At 38.5% G+C, this 24,577-nt stretch overlaps 1 protein-coding gene across 3 annotated transcripts in view; it reads right to left on the bottom strand.

Moving 5' to 3' along the window:
* PARD3B (par-3 family cell polarity regulator beta) overlaps positions 1-24,577 on the bottom strand; it is a 1,046,368-nt gene that overhangs the window by 477,321 nt on the left and 544,470 nt on the right. For all 3 annotated transcript variants that reach the window (XM_004764207.3, XM_004764208.3, XM_004764213.3), the window contains exons 5-10: positions 23,650-23,738; positions 15,286-15,372; positions 9,524-9,649; positions 7,019-7,377; positions 3,518-3,657; positions 2,277-2,405 (exon numbers count right to left, since the gene is read on the bottom strand). In XM_004764207.3, coding sequence (XP_004764264.1) covers positions 2,277-2,405; positions 3,518-3,657; positions 7,019-7,377; positions 9,524-9,649; positions 15,286-15,372; positions 23,650-23,738 — 930 coding nt within the window. The remainder of the gene's footprint in view (positions 1-2,276; positions 2,406-3,517; positions 3,658-7,018; positions 7,378-9,523; positions 9,650-15,285; positions 15,373-23,649; positions 23,739-24,577) is intronic.

Below are 24,577 nucleotides of genomic sequence, written 5' to 3'. Positions count from 1 at the left end.
TGCTGCCTCTTTCTAATTGTTTCTTCTCACTTGTGACCCTTGTAGAGAAAGACCAAGGTCTTTGGATAAACAAAGGATTGAAAGAAAATTCCGTCTGCATTTTAGGAAAATGGACTCTAAGTTTCTGCAGCATTTCTTTTAAGGATAAGTAAGGAGCTAAGTGAGGAAATGAAACGGAGATTCAAGATTCTGCCTTCCAAAATGGCTGGCAATGGAGGAGTCAAGCAGAGAGAAGCAGGTGGGGCGTCTAGTATCTAGACGTGTACCTCACACCACCCAATCTTCTTCCCTTCCCTGTTTTGTTGCAGATCTTCCCAGAGCTTTCAATAGGGCAAGGGTTAAAATGGACAAGATGATGGGAACGAGAGGAAAGGAATGGAAACGCACGGGAAGAGGGTCGTTCTGTCAGTACTAAGGAGCATTAATAAGTGAGAGAGGTGTTTCAGGAAGGTTGCATATTCAAACATGAATATAAGCATAGATAACAGAATACTAGGCTTAGAGTAGATACCTAAGAATTTATCTGGCCTTATCACCTTATCAATGGGAGAATTTTTTCTAGAGCACCTCTAACAGATAGTGAGGCCAGCTCTGTTCTAATATTCTAAGTTGCCTGTTTTCTTCTTGGACAGCTCCAACAGTTAGAAACTATTGTAACTTATAACATTATCACTTCCAAATATTTGTTCTCTTACCAGCTCAAGGAGGACAGGATATGAGTCTTAATTATTTTTGTATCCCCAGAACCTCCAACTTAGTGGACATCATGTAATAATATTAGTCAGATTAATACATAACTATGCTAATGAAGAAACTACCTGAAGTAACGTATTAAGTCTACTTTTTTAATCTATGCAAAAACCCTTTACCTATTTGATAGCAATAAAAATGTGTCCTAAACTTTCTCTTTTTCAAGTTAACTACAGTCAGTTTTCTCAACTAACTCTCACTGGTTTTTGTTTTTGTTTTGTTTTTTGACAGGCAAAGATCACAAGTAGGCAGAGAGGCAGGCAGAGAGAGCAGCGGAAGCAGGCTCCCTGCTGAGCAGAGAGCCTCATGAGGGGCTCGATCTCAGGACCCTGGGATCATGACCTGAGGCTTCAACCCACTGAGCCAGCCAGGCGCCCCACTCTCACTGGTTCTGATGATCTAATTCTGGGAACGCACCTTATTCCCCATATGTAGATAGATAGATTGAAAAGAAATAAAGTTTTCTAAAAGGGATAATTAATAATCCTTTTTACCACATCTATTCCATTTTTGTTATTAGCCATATAGGTTCTTCACATTTTTCTATAGCCTTCTTAAATACACATCAATAATAAAATAATAGGTGTTCATTGTTTTTAAAATGAAAAAATTAGAATGTCTCATAATTCCAATATTCTGGGTGTATCTCCTGCTGGTTCTTTGTTTTTGTTTTTGTTTTTAAGATATTTTAATGTGATATGATCATGCTGCACATATCATTTTATATACTACTTTTTTTCCTTAATGTGCTATGCACGTTTTCTCATGTTATTATCAGTTCATCACCAAGACCATTTTAAATCACTATTATATATCACTGGAGAGCTATCTAGTTATCTAACCAATACCTTATGGTTGTACAGCACCCGATAGATCACTACAATAAATGGGACGTGAGGAAAAAAAATATCAGTGTACATGAGTTGTTTCCACATCTTTGATGATCAGTTTAGGACAGATGACTAGAAGTATAGTTAGTAGGTCGAAGAACATACATTTTCACAAGACTTTTGAAACTCTCTTCCTCAGGGTACCACCCTTCCTGGCCCTCAGACTAGGTTAAATTCCCTTGTAACATATTCCTAGTACACCCTGCTGTTCCTGTTCATCACCCTCATCACCATTTTGAAGACTTGGTTGTATTTTATTTCCTTTTAGACTGCAAACTGCATTAAGGTGGCGCATGACCATTTTTGCTGACTATGTTTTGCATAAAGCTAACATATAGTCCAACATTCAAAGTATATTTTACTTAGTTGAATACTGTTAAATTGCTTCCTTAAAAGGGTTTTGAATTTGTATCTCAGAAGCACTGTTGGTGTATGTCCAAATCACTGCATTAAGATTGTAAAGCCATGACACCCCCAAATGGGAACACCCCCCCACTCAAAAAAACTCTTCGTGTGATTCAGTTCTTGTTACAAATAAAACCTGTGGCTTAGAGCTCATCTCTCAGCTCCTACGAATTCACTGGGTATATTAAACTCTGCATTAAAGATTCAGTGAGACTGTGACGTGAACATTACCAGCTCTCGGGGAAGAAAAGTCCCTTCTTGACGGGCGATGACCAGCGATGCTGTCTCTCCTTGCTTGGTGCTCCTCAGCATGGCCACAAGCTCTTCCTGTGTTCGCCCAGTGACATCTCTGCCATTTACCTAATGGATGCCATCATATGAACAGGTTACAACACTCTCCACCTCCTTCTATGCTAGATGGTTTCTGAAGGTAAGTAGAAAATGGGCTCCTACAATCAATAAAGCTCTGAAAGGATGAAAACTGAACACAGGGACCCAAACCAACCATGTTCAAAGTACCAGTATGACACTGACCATCATTATTATGGTGCTAGATCCTTTCAGATAGACAGCAGTTAGTATAATCAGTTTCTCCTAGGATATCACATTCTTATGAGGGGGACATCAAACTGACAGCAGAAAATAATTCCTTAAATAGGAAAGAAGTGGATTTCAGATGCTAAATTAGCATCATTTTCTGCCTAATACAAAAAAAAAAAAAAAGGCAAAAAAAAAATGGATCATGATCACATGGCAAATTCCTTTGGCAGGGAAGTCTTTTGTTATAATTAAACAGTGTTGTCCATTTCTAGAAAATTATAGTCTCCCGGATATCATAGATTATTAGAAATTAGAATTTGGAGCTATATTAGTCATTTGATATATCTTCTTTCATAATCTAGAACGATATGAAAATCTGTAGTTTTGCTTCCGTGCCATGAGAAAGTTAAATAGAACCAGCCAGTTTCAATGAGAAAGATTTCTTGAAAGGTAAGTTGACAATATATATTTAGCCAAGAAGAAAATGCTACCAAACAAAAATACATGGAGGAAAAGCCTCTTGCTTTGGGTAGTTCCAGATCCTTCTTTTTAGGTATGGATCAACCTGAGACAGGCAGCCCATCCCTAGGAGAAGTTTAAAGAAATTGTTACCAGAGTTTGGCTATGACTCAGAAATTCTTAGCCCTCACTGCATTTATGACAAATTTGTGGATTTGATCCAAATTCCCCAGGAATCCTAAGAGGTGGAAGTAAGACAGAGAAGACAGGGAAAAGTTTGAGGTGTTACATGTGCTGTATCACTGACCTTACAGGGAACTTAGAAGTCATACTTCCCATTAACTAGTTTTTTTAAATAACTAAAGTCCTTATCTTTTCTACAAGTGATAATTTTCAATATATCATGTAAAAACATAAATAGTAACATATTTATTTAAACATATTTTATTGAAAATATTAATTCCAATTCTTACCTCCAAAATTCTGTCCCCTGATTGTAGGCGGCCATCTTTTATTGCTGCTCCCTTTGGTAAAATGTTTTTTACAAAAATGGGACCAGGCCCATGTATGGAAGAGTCTCTGGTAACCACAGTGAAACCGAGTCCTTCAGGGCCTAGTATGTAAGACCAGGAAAACGCATGGTCACCTTAAGTAGAAACCTGCAGAAAAATCTACCTAATTTAGACTAATGTAGAATAAGTAAAATGTTTACATTCCAGCAAATATTTTAAATTCACTTCAGTTGTTCTGATTGCAAATACAGATTATCGTTCCTGACAGGCCCTGATGGTTTCAAAGTGAATTTTAGGGTCCAATGCAGATGTGTAACACTTTCGTTTATGGAGGCCCCAGAAGAAGTGGCACATGTTATCCATAAACTCAGGAGATCAATTTCTCCGTAAAGCATGAGCAGCCAAAGGCGATCTGACATGAGTTTTGTCAGGCGTTCACTCAGGTAGTCAACCTGCGCCTCCCCGCACCTGGGCCTCCATTCCCGGATTCCTTCTAGGCTGCATCCCCGTGCTCCCTCCCTCACTCTTGCTGTCCCATTCTCTTGCATCTCAATCTCTTTCTCTCCCAGTAGGTGGTTTTCACTTCCTCTGAACATCTCTGCCCTAAAGAATCCTTATTGCAATCTTACCTCTTCAGTCTTCCACCACCAATGACCTACTCATGACCACATCCACTAATTTTCCCTCTTCTGATCTGTCCCTCTCTCGAGCTTTGACCCTTCTCACCAAGTGTTCTTTTGAAATTAATGGCCCCCTCTTTAGTTTTCATGTCTGTAATTTCTGATTATTTTCCTAACTCTCTGATCACATCATGTCTACCACTGTCTCCTACCCACTATCCTCCCACACGAACAAAGATATTCAAGGATCTGCCCTAGAACAGTTTGTTCTCCAGATTCTATGCCTTGGCCAGCTCCCAGCTCCAACTGTCAGCCCCCCATGGAGGACATCTGAATCTTGTTGACCCTAATCTCTCTGGTGTTGGCTCGCTTGACAGGACCACGCACACATTTTCACCAGCATTCCAAACTTCACTATGAATCTCCTGCTCCAATTCAGATCCTGGTCTTTTTACGTATATTTATCTACTAAAAATTCTAATTTTTAGTAATGGTATCTCCATTGAACAAACTACTTGCAATTCCTCTCTCTCTTCTCCTATATCCGGTCAGCAGGCATGGCATACATATTCCAATTAGGCAGATGCAATGATCCTTTGTTCTTTGATCTCTCCTTCAGTGTACCGTTTTGCTGTCAGATTACTCTTCCCAAAGTACAACTGTGATTGCATATTCTTTATTTTTGCATTCAAGGCTTTCTGATGGATTCTTTTTTGAAAATTATTTTTATTAATATATAATGTATTATTTGCCCCAGGGGTACAGGTCTGTGAATCATCAGGCTTATACATTTCCCACCACTCACATAGCACATACCCTCCCCAGTGTCCATAACCCAACCACCCTCTCCCTACCCCCACACCCCACCCCCTAGTCACCCTCAGTTTGTTTCATGAGATTAAGAGTCTTTTAGGGTTTGGATCCCTCCTGATCCCATCTTGGTTTTTTTTTTTTCCCTTCCTACCCACCATAATCCCCCACTTTGCCTCTCAAATTTCTCATATCAGAGAGATCATATGATAATTATCTTTCTCTGATTGACTTACTTCACTCAGCATAATACCCTCTAGTTTCACCCACGTCATTGCAAATGGCAAGATTTTTCTGATGGATTCTTTTTTTTTTTTTTCCAAGATTTTATTTATTTATTTGACAGGCAGAAATCACGAGTAGGTAAAGACTCAGGCAGAGAGAGAGGAGGAAGCAGGCTCCGTGCTGAGCAGAGAGCACGATTCGGGGCTCAATCCCAGGACTCTGGGATCATGACCTGAGCCAAAGGCAGAGGCTTTAACCCACTGAGCCACCCAGGTGCCCCTCTGATGGATTCTTAAGGTTATCTTTTGTGTCTGATTTATTTATCCTCAAAGCACCCAACCCCATGTCTTATACGTAGTTGGATAATTTGTACAAAAACATAACTGATACAGTTATATAAAAAGCCTAGGGGTGCCTGTGTGGTTCAGTTGGTTAAGTGAGCTCAAGTCATGACCTCAGGAGTCCTGGGATAGAGCCCTGCACCAGGGTCTTTGCTCAGTGAGGAGTCTGCTTATAGATTCTCTTCTCTCCCTCCCTCTACCCCTCCCCACTCATGCAAGAACATGCACATGCTCACTCACGCTCTCAAATAAATAAATAGCTTTTTTTTTTTAAGCCTAATTGCTAAGCACACTGATGAATTTGTTCCTCCTAGTCAATACAGTTTCTTCTCAGTACAGAATTCTTAAAGGGGACAAAACTCTGACCAGAGGATCTTTCAGAATAACCACTATACTCTAATTAAAGGTACATGTTATTTCTTTTTTATAATAAGTATTTTAAAACTACCTTGTAATCATTAAATTCTATAGTAATTCAGACAAAAATTTGAGCTTTTGGTTTCTTTTGAATCAAGTCTTGAAAATCACATCGGATTGCAAAAGGTTTGCAGTGAGGGTAGGGATGATGAGGAGGTTACAAACAAACAAAAGCACAGAAGTACAGGAAGGCTTGTGTATATATAATATTGGAGACATGCATGCATACACATGTTCTAGTCTCATTGATCTGGGTCTGAAATGCATAGAAAACTGGAAAAGATGAAGACAAGGTTATATACGCTTTCAAAATTAAGTATGTTTTTGTTTGTTTGTTTTTTAAAGATTTTATTTATTTATTTGACAGACAGAGATCACAAGTAGGCAGAGAGGCAGGCAGAGAGAGGAAGGGAAGCAGGCTCCCTGCTGAGCAGAGAGCTCGATGCGGGGTTCGATCCCAGGACCCTGAGACCATGACCTGAGCTTAATGCAGAGGCTTTAACCCACTGAGCCACCCAGGTGCCCTCATGAAATTAAGTATGTTTTGAAAAACTGTTTGCAATGTTGAATTAGCGAAATTTCAATTATATAATTATATATAATAATTATCAATTATAATTATCACATGTTTACTTTTTGAGGACTAAATGTTTTGCTGGCATAAAAGTGACTCAGAGAGCCCGAAACATATATGCACTTTTTAGACTTGACCTAAAGGGTGCTACAGAACTCACTAATCTTACTCAAAATAGGATCCAAAAGAATTTCAGTGCTTCTTTAGTACTCTTTCTCCCCAGGTCGCAATGGTTCTTTCCATTTTCCAACATGTCTTTACCATTATTTTTTGTTTGTTTGTTTCAAATAATCTATACTCTCCAGAAGAATAAGAAAGTGGTACAATTTCAAGAGATTTAAGTTACCTACTTAAATCTATTCTTTGATACAATTAAATGAAGGGAGAATTAACGAAATTAGCCTTAATGCATTTCTCTTAACCAATTTTACACGTTACAATAATAGAATGCTATTAAGCATAATTTAATAATTACCTTTCTTTAGGTCAATCTTAATTTTCTTTGCATTCTTCTTGCTGCCAAACCCCATGAGAGGGGACAGTGAGGGAGAGGATGGCTTTCTACCCAGTCTTGGTACCCGGGGGCTCTTGCTTTGTTGCAGAGAGGTCAAAGCATCCTCTTCAGGACCCCCTGTTCCTGTGAGAGTTACGGTTTTTATTCCCGCTATTCCATGGACAGGAGGCTGTGGCTTGGTTCTCAAAACGCCATCATTGTTACCAAAAATGTTAAGTGATCCAATGACTGATTTTTCATACTGTTCACGGTTTTGAGGTGGAAGCACGTGGAGGAGCACACTGGGCGATTTCATCGCCTGACGGAAGACATCTTGAGCCCTTCAAAGACAGTTAGTAAATATGTAACAATACTCCGTTCTAGCATGCCACCGACTGCACCCCCTGTCATGGCCACGGGGGGCGGCATCGGAGCAACCCTTACTGTTACCACCAGGATGACTGCCCAGGAAATACGGATTACCACTTATGACTTGTCCACCAGGCGCCCTGACACATGCATCAGTAACACGCACAATTCTCCCCTTGAATCTTTTTAACAACTTCCTCAATCTTCTCATTTCGTCTTAAGTATGTACAATTCACTCTTATTTGGCAAAACAAGGAGGCAGAGACTCAGAGTGATTAGATAACTCGTCCAAGGACCCAGGGTTTTTAAGTATTTCTAAATCTGAAAATCCATCCAAAAGTCATTCCTAAGTAAATATAAAAGCAAACTTTATTTTTAGAAGGAAAAAATTTTCTTGTAGTATTGATCAGAACACCAGTTCCTTTTAGGGCTCTGTTCTGAAGTACAGGTCCGCTCTAAAAAGGGTTGTGTTCCAGAACTTCGATTCTGACACAAACATTTTCTCATGGAGATATTTAATGCAGTGTCTGTGCCCAGTGTCATAGTGAATTATCAATCCAATATGTACCCTCCCTGTTAGTCTATCACAGAGTACTTGTATTTTTTCCTTTTTTGTCTTAGTACTTGGTGCTTTTCCTCAGATTCCCTACTACCGTTTCTCCCCTTCATCCTTATGCCTCATGACTATGTAAAACAACTACTTTCCCCAGCCTTTCTTCCCGATGAGATTTACACAGAACAGTTCCAGGAAAGCTGGGAGCCAGAAAGGGCTTTCTTCTCCCATTTCGCCAAACTCAGAACCCCAGCAGCTATCTGGTAACCGAGACACAACTAAGTAAAGATGGCGCAGCAGAAAGAAGGGACAGGCCCCATTGGCTGATGCTTGCAGAACTGCCACACCAAATTGGGACTGCCACCTCCACACTTCCTTGTCCCTGGTGGGGGAAATATTAATCTTGTTCAAGATGCCTTTATTTCAGGTCTCTGTCAGTGGCAGCCACATCAAATAATAACAAATCATAATTCCAACTGTTATCTAATACGTCCCTCCCCCCAACCCCTAACCTTACTGAATAAAGTACTTACGGGAAGAGAAGAAGATCCCACAGAAGTAGCCCAACTCCTCTGGTCAGTTCCCTGCCTGGGAGTCAGCTTCTACTCCACATTACCTTTATACTGAATTTTTATGAGCCTCAGTTTTCACCTCACAAACCTATCAAGTCCTTGTACAAAGTACTGTGGTATTGTGATTTGAAGAAATAGATTTTTTCCATTTTTATTTCTTTCCATACTTAAGCAGTCAGTGTCCACAGCCCTTCTCACCCACAACCATTCACCCTCCCCCTCAATCCACCCCCCAATAACCAAACATACAAATATTGACAGAGAATGGTTACAAAGAATATATATGATGCATTGTTTTGGTCAGAAACAAGAGAAGCTGGTGGTCATTACTAAGGAGGAGTAATTAGTATTTATTCCCAATAAATAGGAATTATGTGTGGTCATTATTAAGGAGCAGTAATTAGTATTTATTCCCTTGTTCCAGAGCCCCACTGCAATGCCAACATATGTTTAAAAAAAAAATGTGACTGCTGCACACGCTAGTCTTAGCTCTAAGAACCTAGTCCCATAACATTCGCACATGCAGGAAAATGATTACTTCAGGGAGAATATTTTAATTTTTTTTCATTTGTTACTATTTCTCAGTGAGTTTTCACAGACATCTCTCACGGCCATTTAGGTGACGGAAGACTGCTGACACAGAGCTAGTTAATTAATAAGCTGAACTAACAGTCTGTGAAAAGAGCCGTTAAAGACCAGCCTAAGTGACCCGAATCCCGAGCAAAACAAACTCATCCAAGGATGATCCAAACAGACAACCAGGCAGGAAGGCTTGTTGCATTCTGCAGCCTCCTGTTCTTGGGGCCGCCAGGGACAAGTGCGGGCCACCTTCCATAACGCATAACATGCCTTTGGGAATGGATGTTCAGGAGTCATTCAGAGGGGACTGACCGGAAAAGTCTACCAACAATTTTGATCATCAAGAGTGTAATAATGATTGTATGTATGCAGCAGCCAATACAGTAAATAAAACAATGGAAAAAAAATGCTTACTGAGCAAAGGTTTTGTCTACGAGGTCCACGCTGTTGATTTTTACAATACATTCATTTTCATGAAATAGTCCCTCCCGTTTGGACCTGCTATTTTCTTCAATGCCGCGGATGAAGAGTCCTAGAATCCTAAAGGCAAAATTGAGGTTGAAATAGAATTACTGGATAATAATATGCTGATTTTTTCTCCACTCACAACTATTCAGAACTGAGTATTGGTTTCTATTTATGAAAGAAATTATGCTTTAGAGTCAGGCAACTGTTTGTTGTTCAAATCCTGAGCTAAAAAACAAATCCACTGAAAGAAAAAAAGGCCTTTGAGACAGACAGATGTAAACACACCCAGAGCACACAGAGCCAGGCCTCCACGGCCACGCCTGTGGTATTTTAGAAACGGCCACTGCAGCTCAGTGGAGCTGGGGACACAGGGGCATCCGGTTCGGAGAAGCGCGTCAGGCTGACTGTAACAGGTGCGAGTGGTGCCGAGACAACTTGAAGCTTAATGACGGAAGAGGACGAGACAGTCACCAGAGTTTTTGCAGTCACGCTACCTGCTCTAGTATCTGCATTTTTAAGAAGCAAATATTTACGCACAGATCATATTGCTCAGGTTAAAAGGCAGTTTGATCCCATTCCGTGGGTGCCCCTGAATCAAGTCCATGCGGGGCCCTTCCAGCGCTCAGGACGGAGGAATGGGAGATCGGGGGAGAGTGTGAGACGTAAGCTGGATCTGAGGAGTGAGTAGGATTTGGACGGGAGGGGAGACAGAACAGACACAGAGTGGGGGGCAGGCTGAACCCCGCGTGCTTGTGTGGGGAGCTCGCACTGGCTGGGGAGGCCAGAGCCGCACAGAGAGGCCTTGAACACCAGTTGCTGGACTTTATCTAATCCCACAGGAGCAGCACACCCAACACTCACGGCTTCTGAGGGAGACAGAGACGTGATGGCAGTGGCAGGGGTGGGGGGCGCTGGGAAGACTCGTTTGCAATTTCAACCAGTAAGACTCAGAATTCAGAGAGGACAGCCCGGCGGCCGCTGAGAGTCAGGAACGGAGGAGTTGAGAAAAAAGGAAGGAGAAAGACTATAGCAATAACGAAATGCCTGGTGTGTGCACGTGACTCTGTGGCATTTCAGTAGTATCGACACCAAAAACTTTAAGAAATCAAACTTTTACGTATTTTAGCTAGTTCTCAGATGAGAGATTTCCCTTCCTCTTGTGGCATGTTAGGGTCCTCACTGTGTCCCCAGAATAAGGCAGATGCGTCCTCCAAGAGGACTCTGCTGGGCATGGGAGAGAGAACCGCCTCCTTGTCCCTCATTCTCCTAGTTTTCTGCTTTGTCTTTCTTCTTTGCATACGGGCCTCCTATGTGATCGCATAGCCCATTTGCATTAAATCTCCCATCCAATATGAGAACATCTTATGGAGGAATAAGCCATGGAGAGAGGACAGTCTCTAAGGAGAGTAGAGAAGAAAACTATCTTCCTGTTTGGAACAGCCACCCAGTAGGGGCTCTGCCTCCAGGGCCCCCCCATTCACTTCATGAGCTCCTATCATTGAAGATGGTAAGAAGAGGGGCACCGGTTGTGGTCCTCAGGTCTCTGCCCCCACGGGTACAGTGCACTGATGCAGGGGAGAGTGAGTCACGCCCCCTGTGGTAAGGAAGGCTCAGGGTCAGAGGCATGGGGGGGGGGGGCAGTGTTCTGCTGTCTTTCCTGGAAGAAATTAGTAAATTGAACATACTCTGTGTGGAAGAGAAAAAGGGCCAAAGCTACTATTTGATAAAGGATCTGAGATTCAAATTAATATTTTTGAGATCCTAATCTTACCTTAATCTCATAATATAATATTAAAAATTGAGCTATTTGACATGCAAAAGAAGGGGAAGAAAAAGAAAAAGAAATAGAATGAAACAGTGTTTCTTTCTTAAATTAAACAACACTCGTATAGTTCACATTTTGGATTTTTTTGTTATGGTGGATTCACAATAACATGATCCATTAGGAGGCTCACATGTGGTTATAAACTAGTTTATGTAAGCGATATTTTTTTAACAAGCATTCAAGTCTTCCTTTAATTTAATTCAGTACATCATCAGTCATGTAATGTTACTCCCTAGGATTTAATTTCACATTTTGGGAGATGAATTAATTCTTTCAGGCCACTGGGTTGCAATTTTGCTGGCATATTACAGCTGGAGTATGCTATGTGAACCTCACTGATCTAAATAACCTAACTTTCCATGAAAAATTTATTGACAGAATAAGCTCAACTGTAAAACCCATGTGTCAGAGGTAATTTTGGTAAAATGTAAAACTGACTGATTTTATTAGTTTGGTCCCTGGCAACAAACCACGCCTGCCTTCTCTATTCCATAGAAGGGACAGATTCCCTCCAGTTCAATTTCATCCAGACCAGTATGAGAAGGCTCAGAAAAGAATCTCTCATTTTGCTCTCTGCCCCAAACTGGTGGGCTGTGGTCATGGTCTCCGCGGGGACCAAGGCTCTCAGGAGTTAAAGATTAATGCTGTTGAGGAATTATAGGCTCAGAGGAACCAGTTAATTTGCATTAATGAGCAGTGATAGAGGAGGCTGAAACCCACTGCCCTACAGAATAAGAGGGGTGGTCATTACTTCTTTTTCTTCTAATAATCATGTAGACACTAACCTAAGCACTCCTTGCCCCCTTCTGTTCTCCCCACGGCATCACGGGCCTTGGCCATTCTACCGGCTTCGCATTTTTATCTAAACATCGCCTCTCCTTACATTACACGTCATTTCTCTCCCATTCCTTCCTCCTTCTCTGTCATATTTAGCTGTCTTTACCAGGAAACGAAGGTATATTATGCAATAGAAAAACAATTAGATTTCATCCTAAAACAAAAGTACCTTATTTTTTTTTTAAAGTCAATGAAGTAAAATTGCTTTTTACTTGTAGGAACTCGGGTTTTTGTATATTTGTTTTGATTCTGACTGTACATGCCAAGGGGCCTCCATACAGGTGGCATTTAACAGCCGATGCTGTCGTGCCTAATGAAGCTGCTGAAGCCTTATCTGGTACAGCAGCCACAATATTGTACTCAGGGTGTTCTAACGGAGATTACAGTTCCTATTCAACAACAGGTGTGGCAGTATTTTTCTGAAATATATATATTTACACACACATATATCTAGAAATTGGAGGCAAAGTCAATTACAGTAGTCTCAGTCAAGAATTAAATGTAAATTCTCATTTAAAATAATGACACAAACCAATCAATGGAAGGAAATTAAGAACTAAGTCTACCACTATGACCTTAACTCACCAACCCCCAGCCCCCGAGCTCACACACTGAAACCATATGGCGTTATGAAGTCAGACACTTGTCTGACACGCTCTACACTCAGTTGCATCTAAACACATGGGTTGAGTTAAGTGTGCTGTTTCAGCCTGTACTCATTACTTCTTAACTTTTATTGGCTCATGTCTCCACTTCCATATTATTTTTATGTTTTTTAATTAAATTTCCTTTCTATAATACTAATGGAGAGCAAAAAAAAAATTATACAACTATTTCATCAAGTTACTGAACAGTTAACCATGAACTTGTAAAAGTTCACTTCTGAACCAGGCTTTTTTGTTTTAGCCGAAATATTAATAATACTGATAATTAACACATTCATGTGTTGTGTGCTTTACAAGGAGTTTTCACATTTTTAATCTCATTTAATCCCTACAACCTTGATGTAAAGTAGGTATTGACAAGAGGCAAGTTTAGGGTACTTGTTCCAAGTTATAAAAGAGAACACTGAGATTCAAATCCAATTGTTCTGAATCCAAGTGTAACGTTTTTCTATTCTTCAAGGCTTATGCTAGAAGTCAGAACCAGGAAGGAAAAGGGAAGAAATCAATACATTTTAGTGTATTTCCCTCATCTGATGTAAGAGAAGGTGATTTCTGGTTTACAGGGTCAACTTGTTTTCTGAACTATTGAAAATGAAGTATGGTGACTGTCACCTTGTCCATTTCTTCATGTTTTGGAAATTGGGATGATCTTGTGTTCTATTCCGGCTTCATTAAACTAAAGGGCCTGGTAATTTAACCGCTCTGGTATTTCGCAAAGCTCTATCAGCACACTTCTGCCAAAAGCCATTAGAATTTCTCATGACAACTGGGTAAATACTCTTCCTGTCTATCAAAAACCACCTCAGCTTGTCCTGTGCCATAACCCGTAACATTTATAAACACGCTTATTAACACATACAGGAAATGAAACAATAAGAGCTGCTGGCTTTTCAGTTCATTTCTTTTTAGAGAACATTCATTCCAGCAAGAGCTTGGTTGGCATCAGATGTTATTTGTAAAAAAAAAAAGGTGATGACTTTGCAATTACAGGTAGCAGATGGCTACCTGCTGAAAATGATGCCAACCAAAATATCATGACTAAATCTGCTCTTCCTGCTATGTGGCCGACTGAATTGAATAAATATTCTGAACCAGTAAATCAATACTATATAACCTTTGGGAAATTTTTGCTCTAGAAAGAGCAATGGAGTAAGGGGGATTGGATCTGGATTTCGTATGACCTTGCAAAAAAAATTAATGGTCTTTCTTGGACTTTGCTCTCTTAAGCTAAAATAAGGCATTCTGCTTGAAATTTTCAGTGATGCATTTAATAGAAGAAAAATAAATTCTGCATATTAATTAAAATCATATCATTGCTTTTTACTTGTAGGAAAGTAAAGGAAAGCCCTTTCTTTTAAGATAGCTCTTGTCAATATCAACCTAGTGCTAAAGGTACTCATCTTATAGAACAGTGACACAATATCTAATACTAGTTTTGTAAAGTTGTTGTAATAGTACTAATATTAACTCTCAGGCACACACTTCAATTTTCAACAGTAAAACAGCTTTTATATCCATTTAGGTGGATGTGAATTTCGAGAAACGCTGACATCTAAATTACCATTTGCCACTGTGGATTTAGCAATTAAATGTATTTAAAATTTCAAAAGGAGGCAGTATACTGTTTTTAATTGATTACATTTTATTTTAGACAAAAAAAGCACAATAGTATATACCATTATAGTTAAAATCATGAAAATATATAGCTTCTGATATAGCTACTTACAGTGCTAGAATATTTATTATCCTAAGTTCCATATACCTGAACAGAATCAGGAAATATCAATTTGGATGACCACCTTCACTTTTTGAAGTGTATTTTGGAACATTAAAAAATTCAGTTGTAATATTTGTCTAACAGTATGTTAAAACCTTCTTAAGGATTGTGTTTACTACATGTCACTGACAAGAACACTTTAAGAAAATACTTCAGGGGCACCTGGGTGGCTCAGCCAGTTGAACATCCAGCTCTTGATTTTGGCTCAGCTCACGATCTCAGGGTCGTGAGATCTAAGCCTATGTCTGGCTCCACACTCAATGGGGACTCTATTTCTTTCTTCTACTTCTCCCACTTGCCCTCCTCATGCCTGTTCTCTCTCTCTTTCCAATAAATGAATAAATTAATATTTGTTTAAAAAAAGAAAATACTGCATAATTAAGTGCAAATGTGGAAATGGCAATTTATACTGTTGCTTTTAGACTGTATCTTAGAAGTAAATGACTGTTTCTAACACTTAAGTGGCCAACAGTAGTATATATTGAGGTGTCTGTCTGAATAACAGAGATACACATTTAATCCTCTTCTGAATCATGTTTGGGAAAATGAGCTGAAGTCAAGTTTTTCATTAGCTTGAGCTTCTGATGTAAAGAAAACATCTTACCTTCCACTCAGAGATGAAAAGAAGGGCACCACGTGTATTCCCAAGGGGCCTCCTTCCCCCGAAATCTCCACTGTTCTTGTCATATCGCTGGGGCAGAAACAAATAAGAGCACAGATGAGTCTCAACTTTAAAAAAAAAAAAAAAAAGGAAAAAAAATAGAAGAAAAAAAGAATGCAGCACATTTAAAAAAGAAAAAAAAAAACACCTAAGATTATATCAACTACTGTAAATTCAATGGCAAAGATGGAAGTCAATTGAGTACATGATTTGCTGGTATGTTCACAAGATCCAGGAAATAAAATGTTTAAAAGACTGATTTCTTATTTTTTTTTTTTCTGTAGAAGGGAAACAAATGGAAATGATGACCCACAAAATAACTTTCTACTTAATTTAACCCGCATAAATCAACATATTTAAAAGGATATACACAAAAATGAAATCTCTCCCCATTGAGACACACTTGACAAATATTGTGCAGATGATAAAATATGGGGAACTAAAGCTTATCTATGCTTGAGCATAAAGTAGTTTTCCCTCCCAGAACAGAAAAATTGAAATAAAAAATATATTTATTAGAAAAAGCACAAAATTACATTTTACAATAGTGAAGCCCCAGTTAGTAACACATATGGGCATGTTCGGAGCATTATAAATCAGAGCTCAGACTCGCCTTTCAATAAGGCATGAGTTGTAGTCAATGGAACAATTCTAAATTTTCACCTCCTATTTTTCTTTAGAGGTAGAAAAGGAAGTTGTAAAGCCTGGAGAAAATGTATTACAGAAAGAAATAGAAAGCCTGACCTGCCTAACCTACTCCAGATTAAGGAAAGGATGAGCTAGAAACATTAATGGATAGTGTGTATGACTGAAATACACAAGATATTGGGAAACTTTGAGTAATAAAGAGTGGAACTAACAAGTTTTTATAAAGATGAAAAATAATAACCATGAACAATTATTGGCTCCTTTAATCCCACAGAGAGAAAATAAAATTGCCAGAGGAAAAATGATAAAGTTGAAGCAAGCATCCCTGTTATGGAAATTGTAAGCAGGTCTCTATTGTTTCCTATTTACATGAAAATGACCTGAAACTAGATGTCAAATTAAGAGCTACAGCTGCTACAAATGCTTTTCTGTTCCAAGTTGAAAACGGTGAAATTTTGGCTCCTTGCAGGAAAGTTGAGAACAGCATAAGAAAGCAAAATGCCTGATAAATTCACTCTACGTGTAGCACTCCCTGAATTATCAGCCATCTAAAATAAATACATTAAATATATTCCCATCAGTGGACTAGGCTTATTTTTAATGTGTTTTCATTGCAAACTTATTATCATTAAGAACTATAAAAAAGAGCATGTCAGTTTCTAACATTTGTGGAGTATGATAGAATTTCAAATCTGATAATAAATTTCAAATGAGTTTTGCTCAGATATTGCTGATATATTTAAAACTTGTTCAGTCAAGCAGGTTATATCAAAGGCCTGGGGTAAAAGTTAGAAATAAAACAAATCTTAGAGTGATAATATCATGGGATAAAATAGATTCTTCTTGATACTTTCTCTGTGAAAATACAGATATTAAATGAATATATATATAAATATATAAGTGTGTATATATAATATATGAAATACTACATGTATGTATGTACTATACATCCTAAATATAAACTGTCCGATGGGCAGAGAAAGTTGCATAGCTCTTAATGGACCACAAAGCAATAATTTTTACATAATAATAGATTTATAGCACATTTGTAGGTATTTGAGAAAGACTAAACCCAGAGCATTAACATTCTAGGGTTATGGTATTGTTTTAAAGACTTTTAAAAACAAAGATGAAAATCTTGTTTAATCATTAAACTTTATTATCTCTACCTTTACAATGTATCTTTGTTTTACACTTAGAACATAACACAAATCTTTCCCAACAAGTGTATTAAATGTCCACGAGCTGAGGGATAGCACTCATATGTACTATAGAGAGGCTTTTAGAATATAAGTGTGTTTAGAATAGGGTTCAAGATTTCAGCATAAGAATTTTTAGGATGGCTTTATGTTTTTGTTTCTGTGTTTGTGGGTTTTTTGGTTTTTTTTTTTTTTTTTTTGGTCTTTTTTGCAAATATTCCTTTACCCAACTCAAAACCTTTCCTGTAAAACATAATAAATTCTATGTATTATACTAGCACATACTCTTTAGGAACTATCAATCTTTTATTTTTACATTCACTTAATAAAGTAAATCTTATAATTTGTTAAAGCAATCAATCTTGTTTTAAAACACTATACCCATTCTTTGGGGATGCAATTTAAAGGTTCATTTATACTTCATAAGATTCTCTTTTTTGAGACCTCAGAATAAAGTCTTGTTCTATCTATGTACATGGCAATCACAATTCTTTGGCTAGAAAGACATGTGACATATCCTAAATGACTATCATAAAAATGTTATCCCAGAAAAAAAGCATGAAGGATTGTTGATTTTGTAGATTGTAACTAAATCTACTTAATATAGACAAATATTACAAATTTTATACAGGTTGTGTTTTACCATGCTCTTTATAAAATGTTATCCATTATTTTAAGATGAAAAGAAAAGCTTTAGAAAAAGGAAGCCTCATAGACCATATATTTTTACTTATTTTCAAAGGGGGGGATCTTTTTGCGTTCCATATACCTGATGGAATTCTGTAGAAATCTCTGTATATATACCTTTAATGAAAGATAAACACAGCAAGTAGGCTAGACACAATTATCTCATAAAGTGAGATTTTACTAAGATGTGCAAATACACTATCAATGCCATTTGTTTAGTCCAAGTGCAGAGTAAGTTTCAGCAACAAGTGAGCAAGTTATGTACACAATAATTTATGTTCTGGAGGCCGACTGGGAATGGAAAATTTAGAGAATGAGGTGGAGAGAATATTCTGGCAGTGGAAAGAAAAAGGGATTGGCAGCTACTTGTGAAAAACAGACAAAAAAGTGAAATGCGGGGTAAAGGGAAAATACTTCAAGTACACACAAAAAAGCTGAAAGCGTCACAAAGATCGAGACAGCTGACTTTAGAGAATGAAACCCAAAGCAGACAGTCACAGAACATTAGATCCAACATTAGATCAAGCTAAACATCCTAAGATCCAATTGACAACACTGATTCAAATAATTCCTGGGACCAGCTGCTACCTATCTAAGATTTTAGGACAACACTTGGGGTGAAGGTACAGAATAAAAGGTTCAAAGTGAGCCTGTCCTGAACAGCTGCTCTGCAGGAACTCCATGGCCAAGGTCTTCATTTGGCTCCATCCAGAAGAAACACAAGAAGTCTGAGGGACAGAAGACAAGAGGTGCAGAGCGCTGCAGGTACAATTCTTTCCACAGGCAAACGGACAGCATTCTTAATATTGAGATGATTAAACTCACAGTTTAAAGTCACAGGCTACTCACGTAGGGTAAGGGACAGAGGACTCAGGGCAAGCTGGGGTGGGGGGTGTCTCTTGTTCCAGAAGAAAATCAAGATTAAGTTACAAAATTAGCAGTGTATCTTAGCGGTGGCTTTGAGTCAGATATCTGAGTAAATCATTTAAACAAAGACCAGAAGTATTAGTTTCCTTATTTGGACAAAGGGGAAATTAAGATAAATTCCTAATAGAACTGTTGGTTTAAAAACAACTAGACTACATAACATGTACCTCATACACATAGTATCTGGTGTGTACAAGAGGTTCAATAACCATCAGCTATTAGGATGATGATTAGAATTTTTTGAGGGAAAGAGTTTATGGATTAAAAGGAAATTATCTCAAACTTCCCACTTTTTTCTCAACTGATTTCCTCGGTGAGATTTTTAAAATATCCTCAAGTACTGTAGAAAACATGAGGAACATGTTTTCTTCATGATTAGACTCCTGCCACAAAGATGATGATGGATAAAAATGGATAGAAGGTTTTGGTTGGGGGTCTCCAGGCACTAATGCACAAGTTCGTCATACGCATACAGAACAGTGTGAGAGATGGACCACCGAGAGACCTCCCAGTAGAATGCCTGATCGTGAGGTCTTATTGATGCAAATATGCTAAGTAAAAGCCTAACAAAAAATCTGTTGATGGTGGTGGGATTCATTCAATGTACCTGAATTCAACGTACATTAATTGAGTAGTTTCAGTGATGTAGTTCTATAAGGAAAACATAGAGGCCAATATCTGAGGAGTTCACAGTCTAGGGGGGCAGGATAAGACAGGTAATAGAGAATAACACAAAGCCATGGAATGATAGTAGTAATCGTAGTATGTTTTCAGTAATTATAAACTGTGATTTGGGATGCACTGTGTTAATGGCCTTCTAGCAATAGACCATGTACTCTTATCAGAAGTACATAAAGTAAAACATATCAGACCCATTTTACAGATTCATAAACTGATGCCTAGAAAGGTAAAATAATTTGCCAAACCTCACACCACTTCTACAAGGTAGAGTCAAGATTCACATCGGAATTTACTGTATTGCAGAGCAGGAGTTTTAAACTACTTTTGCATGAGTTTCAAAGTAGAGGCACTTCCTGGTAAGGCTCAGAAGAAATTAGTACAGGATCCGGAAGGGAAGCTGGGATCAGGAAACTCTTCCTGAAGGAGGAGTTTAGATGGAAGTGAGATGGGCAAATGATCTCCAATCAGAAAAATTAGGTGAGGGGATGGTGGGGCATGGGGAGGAAACAGCACAGTCTGCACTGAGGCCCTGAAGCAGGAGGGTCTGTGACCACACAGACCGGCTGTGATATTAGGGAGAGAGGCTAGTGAGCAGGGAGAAAGGAAGGAAAAGACAGGGAGGTATTGAGAAGAAAAGGTCGAACCATCAGCTTGAGATCAAATCTCAGAGTGATACGTCAAAATCCACATGGGGGGAAAAAAAAGCACATTTAGTTTTGTAGAAAATGGAGTCATTAAAGGTGTTGGCACTAAGGAGGAGGGTGATAAATGCTGTGGTTTAGAAATATTTATCTGGCAGTGATATGTGGGATCGATTAGAAAAGAGTAAGACAAGATGGAGATTGGTCCCCGAGACAGGAATTAGTAAATTATTGCAATAATTGGAGAGGTAATAGGGCTTGAGCATCAGGAATAAAGCATGAATACCTGGGGGAAGGTTTAAGGGATTTTTTTTTTTTGACATGGATTCTACCAATAGTTTGTCCAATGAATGGATATCAGAGGCAAAAAAGAATAAAACTTGATGGTTGTTTTAAGTGTGGGAGAAGAGGTAAGTCTGGAGTAGGGTAATTTGGAAATGTGTCAAGGAATAGGTTGAGGTCAGGAATGAAGTTGAACTTAGGGATGATGGGAAGGTCTTTTGCATGTATCGCTTCTGTTGAAATAGAAGCTTTACAGCACCTGGGTGGCTCAGTGAAGCGTCCAACTGTTAATTTCAGCTTAAGTCATGATCTCAGGATTGTAAAACCAAGCCCCTCATGGGGCTCCATGCTGGGAGTGGAGCCTGCTTAAGGTTATCTCTCTTCCTCTAACCCGCTCTCTTTGCCTCCCCTTCAAGAAGGAAGGAAGGAAGGAAGGAAGGGGGGAGGGAAGCTTAGAGTGTAGTTAAACCAAACCAAACCAAACCAAACAAAAACCACCCAATAGAAATCTCTTGCTTCATCATCTTAAGATCGAGGTAAATTGAGTAGTGCTTCATAGGAGATGCATATTTTAAGACTATTTGGAGAACCCCCTCCTATGGTTATTTTTCATTAAATAAAATTGTGTTAATGCTGGGTAAGCAGCAAATAGGGATGCTTATGATTTATGGAGCAATGTGTTTTAACCATTCACTGAATAAATTTGCATACTTGGAACAAGTATGTTCCAAGACCTATATGATGTGTCAGGAATCCCTTGGAGGATTCAGTCTTATATGGGAGAATGACAGTCACAATAAACCACGGTACGTGTGCTAATCATAACTGCAGTAGCAACTAATATTTATCTGTTCATTTAGTATTGTGCTGAGTACAAATGCCTGTGATAAATCTCATTTAATCTTCACAATAATCTGTGTGATGATACCCATTTCCCATATTAAAAAAACTAAAGAGGTTAAATAATTAGTCTAAGGTTACATAGGTAGTGTTGAAGCCGAGGATTTAACAAAATACAAAGGAGTGGTTTGTTGAATACTCTGGTTTAAGAAATTTTTACCTAGCAGTGTGAGTGATACAGGAGATCAGTTAGGATAAAGAGACTGGTATTCAAGAGAAGAGACAGTAGGTTGCTACAATAGTCTGAGAGGTAATAAAAGCTTAAGCAACGACTATGGGGTTGAAAGTATAGAAATAGGTGCAAAATATTTTGAGATGGACTATGGAAATAATCTGCTGAGCTTTTATGCCACCTACATCAAAGTGAGCCCAAAGCTCTATTCTTGAGCCAAGCTCTGTGGGAGAACATGCCCTCCTTGCCCTAGGAGAATGATGACCAAATAACTCAGCTCTAAGTGACTTCCTAATTGTTCTTCCTTTGTTTCTTCATCACCCTGTGCCAGCTAGAACCCAAGTCTTTTCCTGGAATTGTAATCTCCAAGCTTCCTGCTGCTAGCTGTGCATGCCGTCCTGTTAAGATCCTTCTCATCCTCTCCATACCCAAGAGCCTGCAGGTGCTGGGAGTCTGCACTTACTCTGCTTTCTGAACTTGGCCTCAACCTGATTTCACTGATTTCTCCAAACTGATGCTCACCACATGAAGTTCCTTAGCATAAAATAAAACACCAAATAATAACAGATAACACTGGCATTGAAGGCTTTAGAGACAAGAGTAGTGGATAGAGATTGGGTCTCTACAAGTTACCTAATTGTTTTGAATTACAATTCATCAGCCTATTAAATGTGGTGATAAAACTCTTGCAGAAATTGTGCATGTACACACATATATTTTAGTTAAAGAATTTTTAAAAATTCCTATACTCTATTCCTCTCAATTCTTTGTACCTGGAGAGAGTTTAGTTAATTAGTTCATGTCGCCATAAATCAAACAATGGTTCACACTCAATGACATCTATCCACATAACATTTAGCCAAGATGATTACAAACTTTTCAAAAAGCTAACACTGAAAAAAATGAAATTAAAGGCAAACAGAAGAGTATTACATTCATTATGCCCGCCTCCAAAAACAATCTTGTCAAACTTTTAAAAAGATAGGGCCCAAGAGATTTCTCTACCAAATTTTTTAATATTGTGTATCTCATTCATCAAAATAATATAATCTAAATAGAGCACCTATGTCCTGTGGCTATAAATTGTGTGAGGGAAGCCCACACAGTAAATCAGTGTGATAAAGGATGATCACATTTTTTTTTTTTAAAAGCTAGTTCCATGCAAAATGCTTGGCCACTGTTAGTAATTGGACTGAATGAAAAAAGAGTATGTTGAGTAAATGAATGAATGAATGAATGGCCATCAACCTTAGAATCATCATCTCTGAGTGCTGAAGCCAACCATCCATTAAACATGGAATTACTTTCCTAGCACAAAATTCAAAGTAACTTACAAAAAATAATGGGTAAGAGTGGTAGTGGTGGTGGTAGTATCATCACCATGACCATGACCATCACCATCACGACCACCGTCATCTTGAACACAATACAATGGTGGCCAAGGACAGCAACTTCCCCCATGGCTCACTCTGGCCCAGGCACTGTTGGAAGTGTTCTACACACATGGATTCATTTAATCTTCATACGAACCTTCTGAAGAAAGGTTTAACATTATTTCTGTTTTACATACCAGAAAGTAAGGCAAAGGGACATGAAATACTTGCCTACACTAATAGAACTAGGAAGCAGCAAAACTAGAAATGGAACCTGTGTGGTAAGCTAAGGCAGAACTGGAAATTAGTGCAGAACAAAGTAAGTACTGGAGAAAATGAGAGCAAATGACTTCATATAATGAGTTACTTACATTAAAACCATGAAAAATCCTAGGTGATTGACTGGATTCACTTTATATACATTGAGTAAAATATTGCAAGATGGTTAAAACAGAATACAGAACAATATTCAAAGAGCTAATGTCAAAGTAGAGCACTCAACCACAACGAACTCTGAAAATTCACTTTAAACTGTTGTTCAAAGAAGAAAAAAGCAATTAAGGAATCCAGGTTGCTGAAGAGTTGAAAGACTTGGAGGCTCATTTATATATGTTTGTCAGGAAGTTCTTCCATCAAAAAAGAAAATAAAAGAGTGACTAATTAATTTTAGAATTGGAACAGGTTTCACTCCACTCTACTACCTATCCTGACCTTCTCTATAAAATAAAAACTACAAACTGTTAGAGAAACATTATCCTGTAATAACTAAAATAGTCTTATTCACATAAAGAGAATACCTCAGTGCAGCCTTGGTTTTCAGCGATGTCAGTGGTTCGGTCTGTACACCATTCATAACTTCTTCATCTTCTAAGTTCTGTGTGGAATCCTGTAGTCAAACAAACCCATAAGCATGTGGATGCTACACATGTCGAACTGAAAATTTGAATAAAATGTTTCAACATGAGACAGCAAGTGGTTTTACTCTCAATATATATAGCATGCTCCAATTTTTTTGAAGACTGGAAACAGGTGTTAATCTTTTCAGTGCTTTCAATGTTCTCTTCTCTCCTGTTTGGTTTCTGAAATACTCAAATGGGCCATTTACACAAGGCAATATGTTAAGAGCTTTGGAATACATCATTTAGCTTCCTGCTACTCAACCATAAGCTTTTGGGACGGAGTGTTTTAAATCAGCAAGGAGAGTGGGTACCAAAGGGAAGGTGCCACTGACAGGTGGTGATGTATTAGCTTTAATGTACTGTACTTGCCTGTACCCCCTGGTGACACTAAAAATATAAAGAAAAAAAATTCATGAAAAAAAAGTTGCCTGGCAAGGTCACTTCTGTCGGAAATGTAATAGGACTGTGGCGGGAAAAGAAATCTGGAGTTCTTACTCTGTCACAAGACTCTCATTCTGAGAATGATCTTCAGCAAAAGGAAACTGAAATTAACCATTTAATTCCTAAAATGGTAAACACTCTTCCACTACAGAGAGCTAAGAGGGCCGGAGGAGGCAAGCGCTCCAGGACAGTGGCCACGTTGAGTTGGATGTTACGTGGAATGGATTCTAAAAAGCGAGCTTGATTTTGAATCTCACTTGTAAGGCGTTAGATTTCTGTTAAGCTTTGGAACTGCACTTGAACAAAGGGATTCTGAAGATATATCATTGTTGAGAAGCAAAGTCATAAACCGTGTTACTCATGGACTCAGGTTTCCCTGAGCCAA

This window comes from Mustela putorius, unplaced genomic scaffold, assembly GCF_011764305.1.
Source record: "Mustela putorius furo isolate JIRA1106 unplaced genomic scaffold, ASM1176430v1.1 tig00000275_pilon_pilon_pilon, whole genome shotgun sequence".
NCBI lineage: Eukaryota > Metazoa > Chordata > Mammalia > Carnivora > Mustelidae > Mustela > Mustela putorius.
The sequence above is the reverse complement of the archived record's forward strand: the minus strand, read 5'-3'. Positions and strand labels throughout refer to the sequence as shown.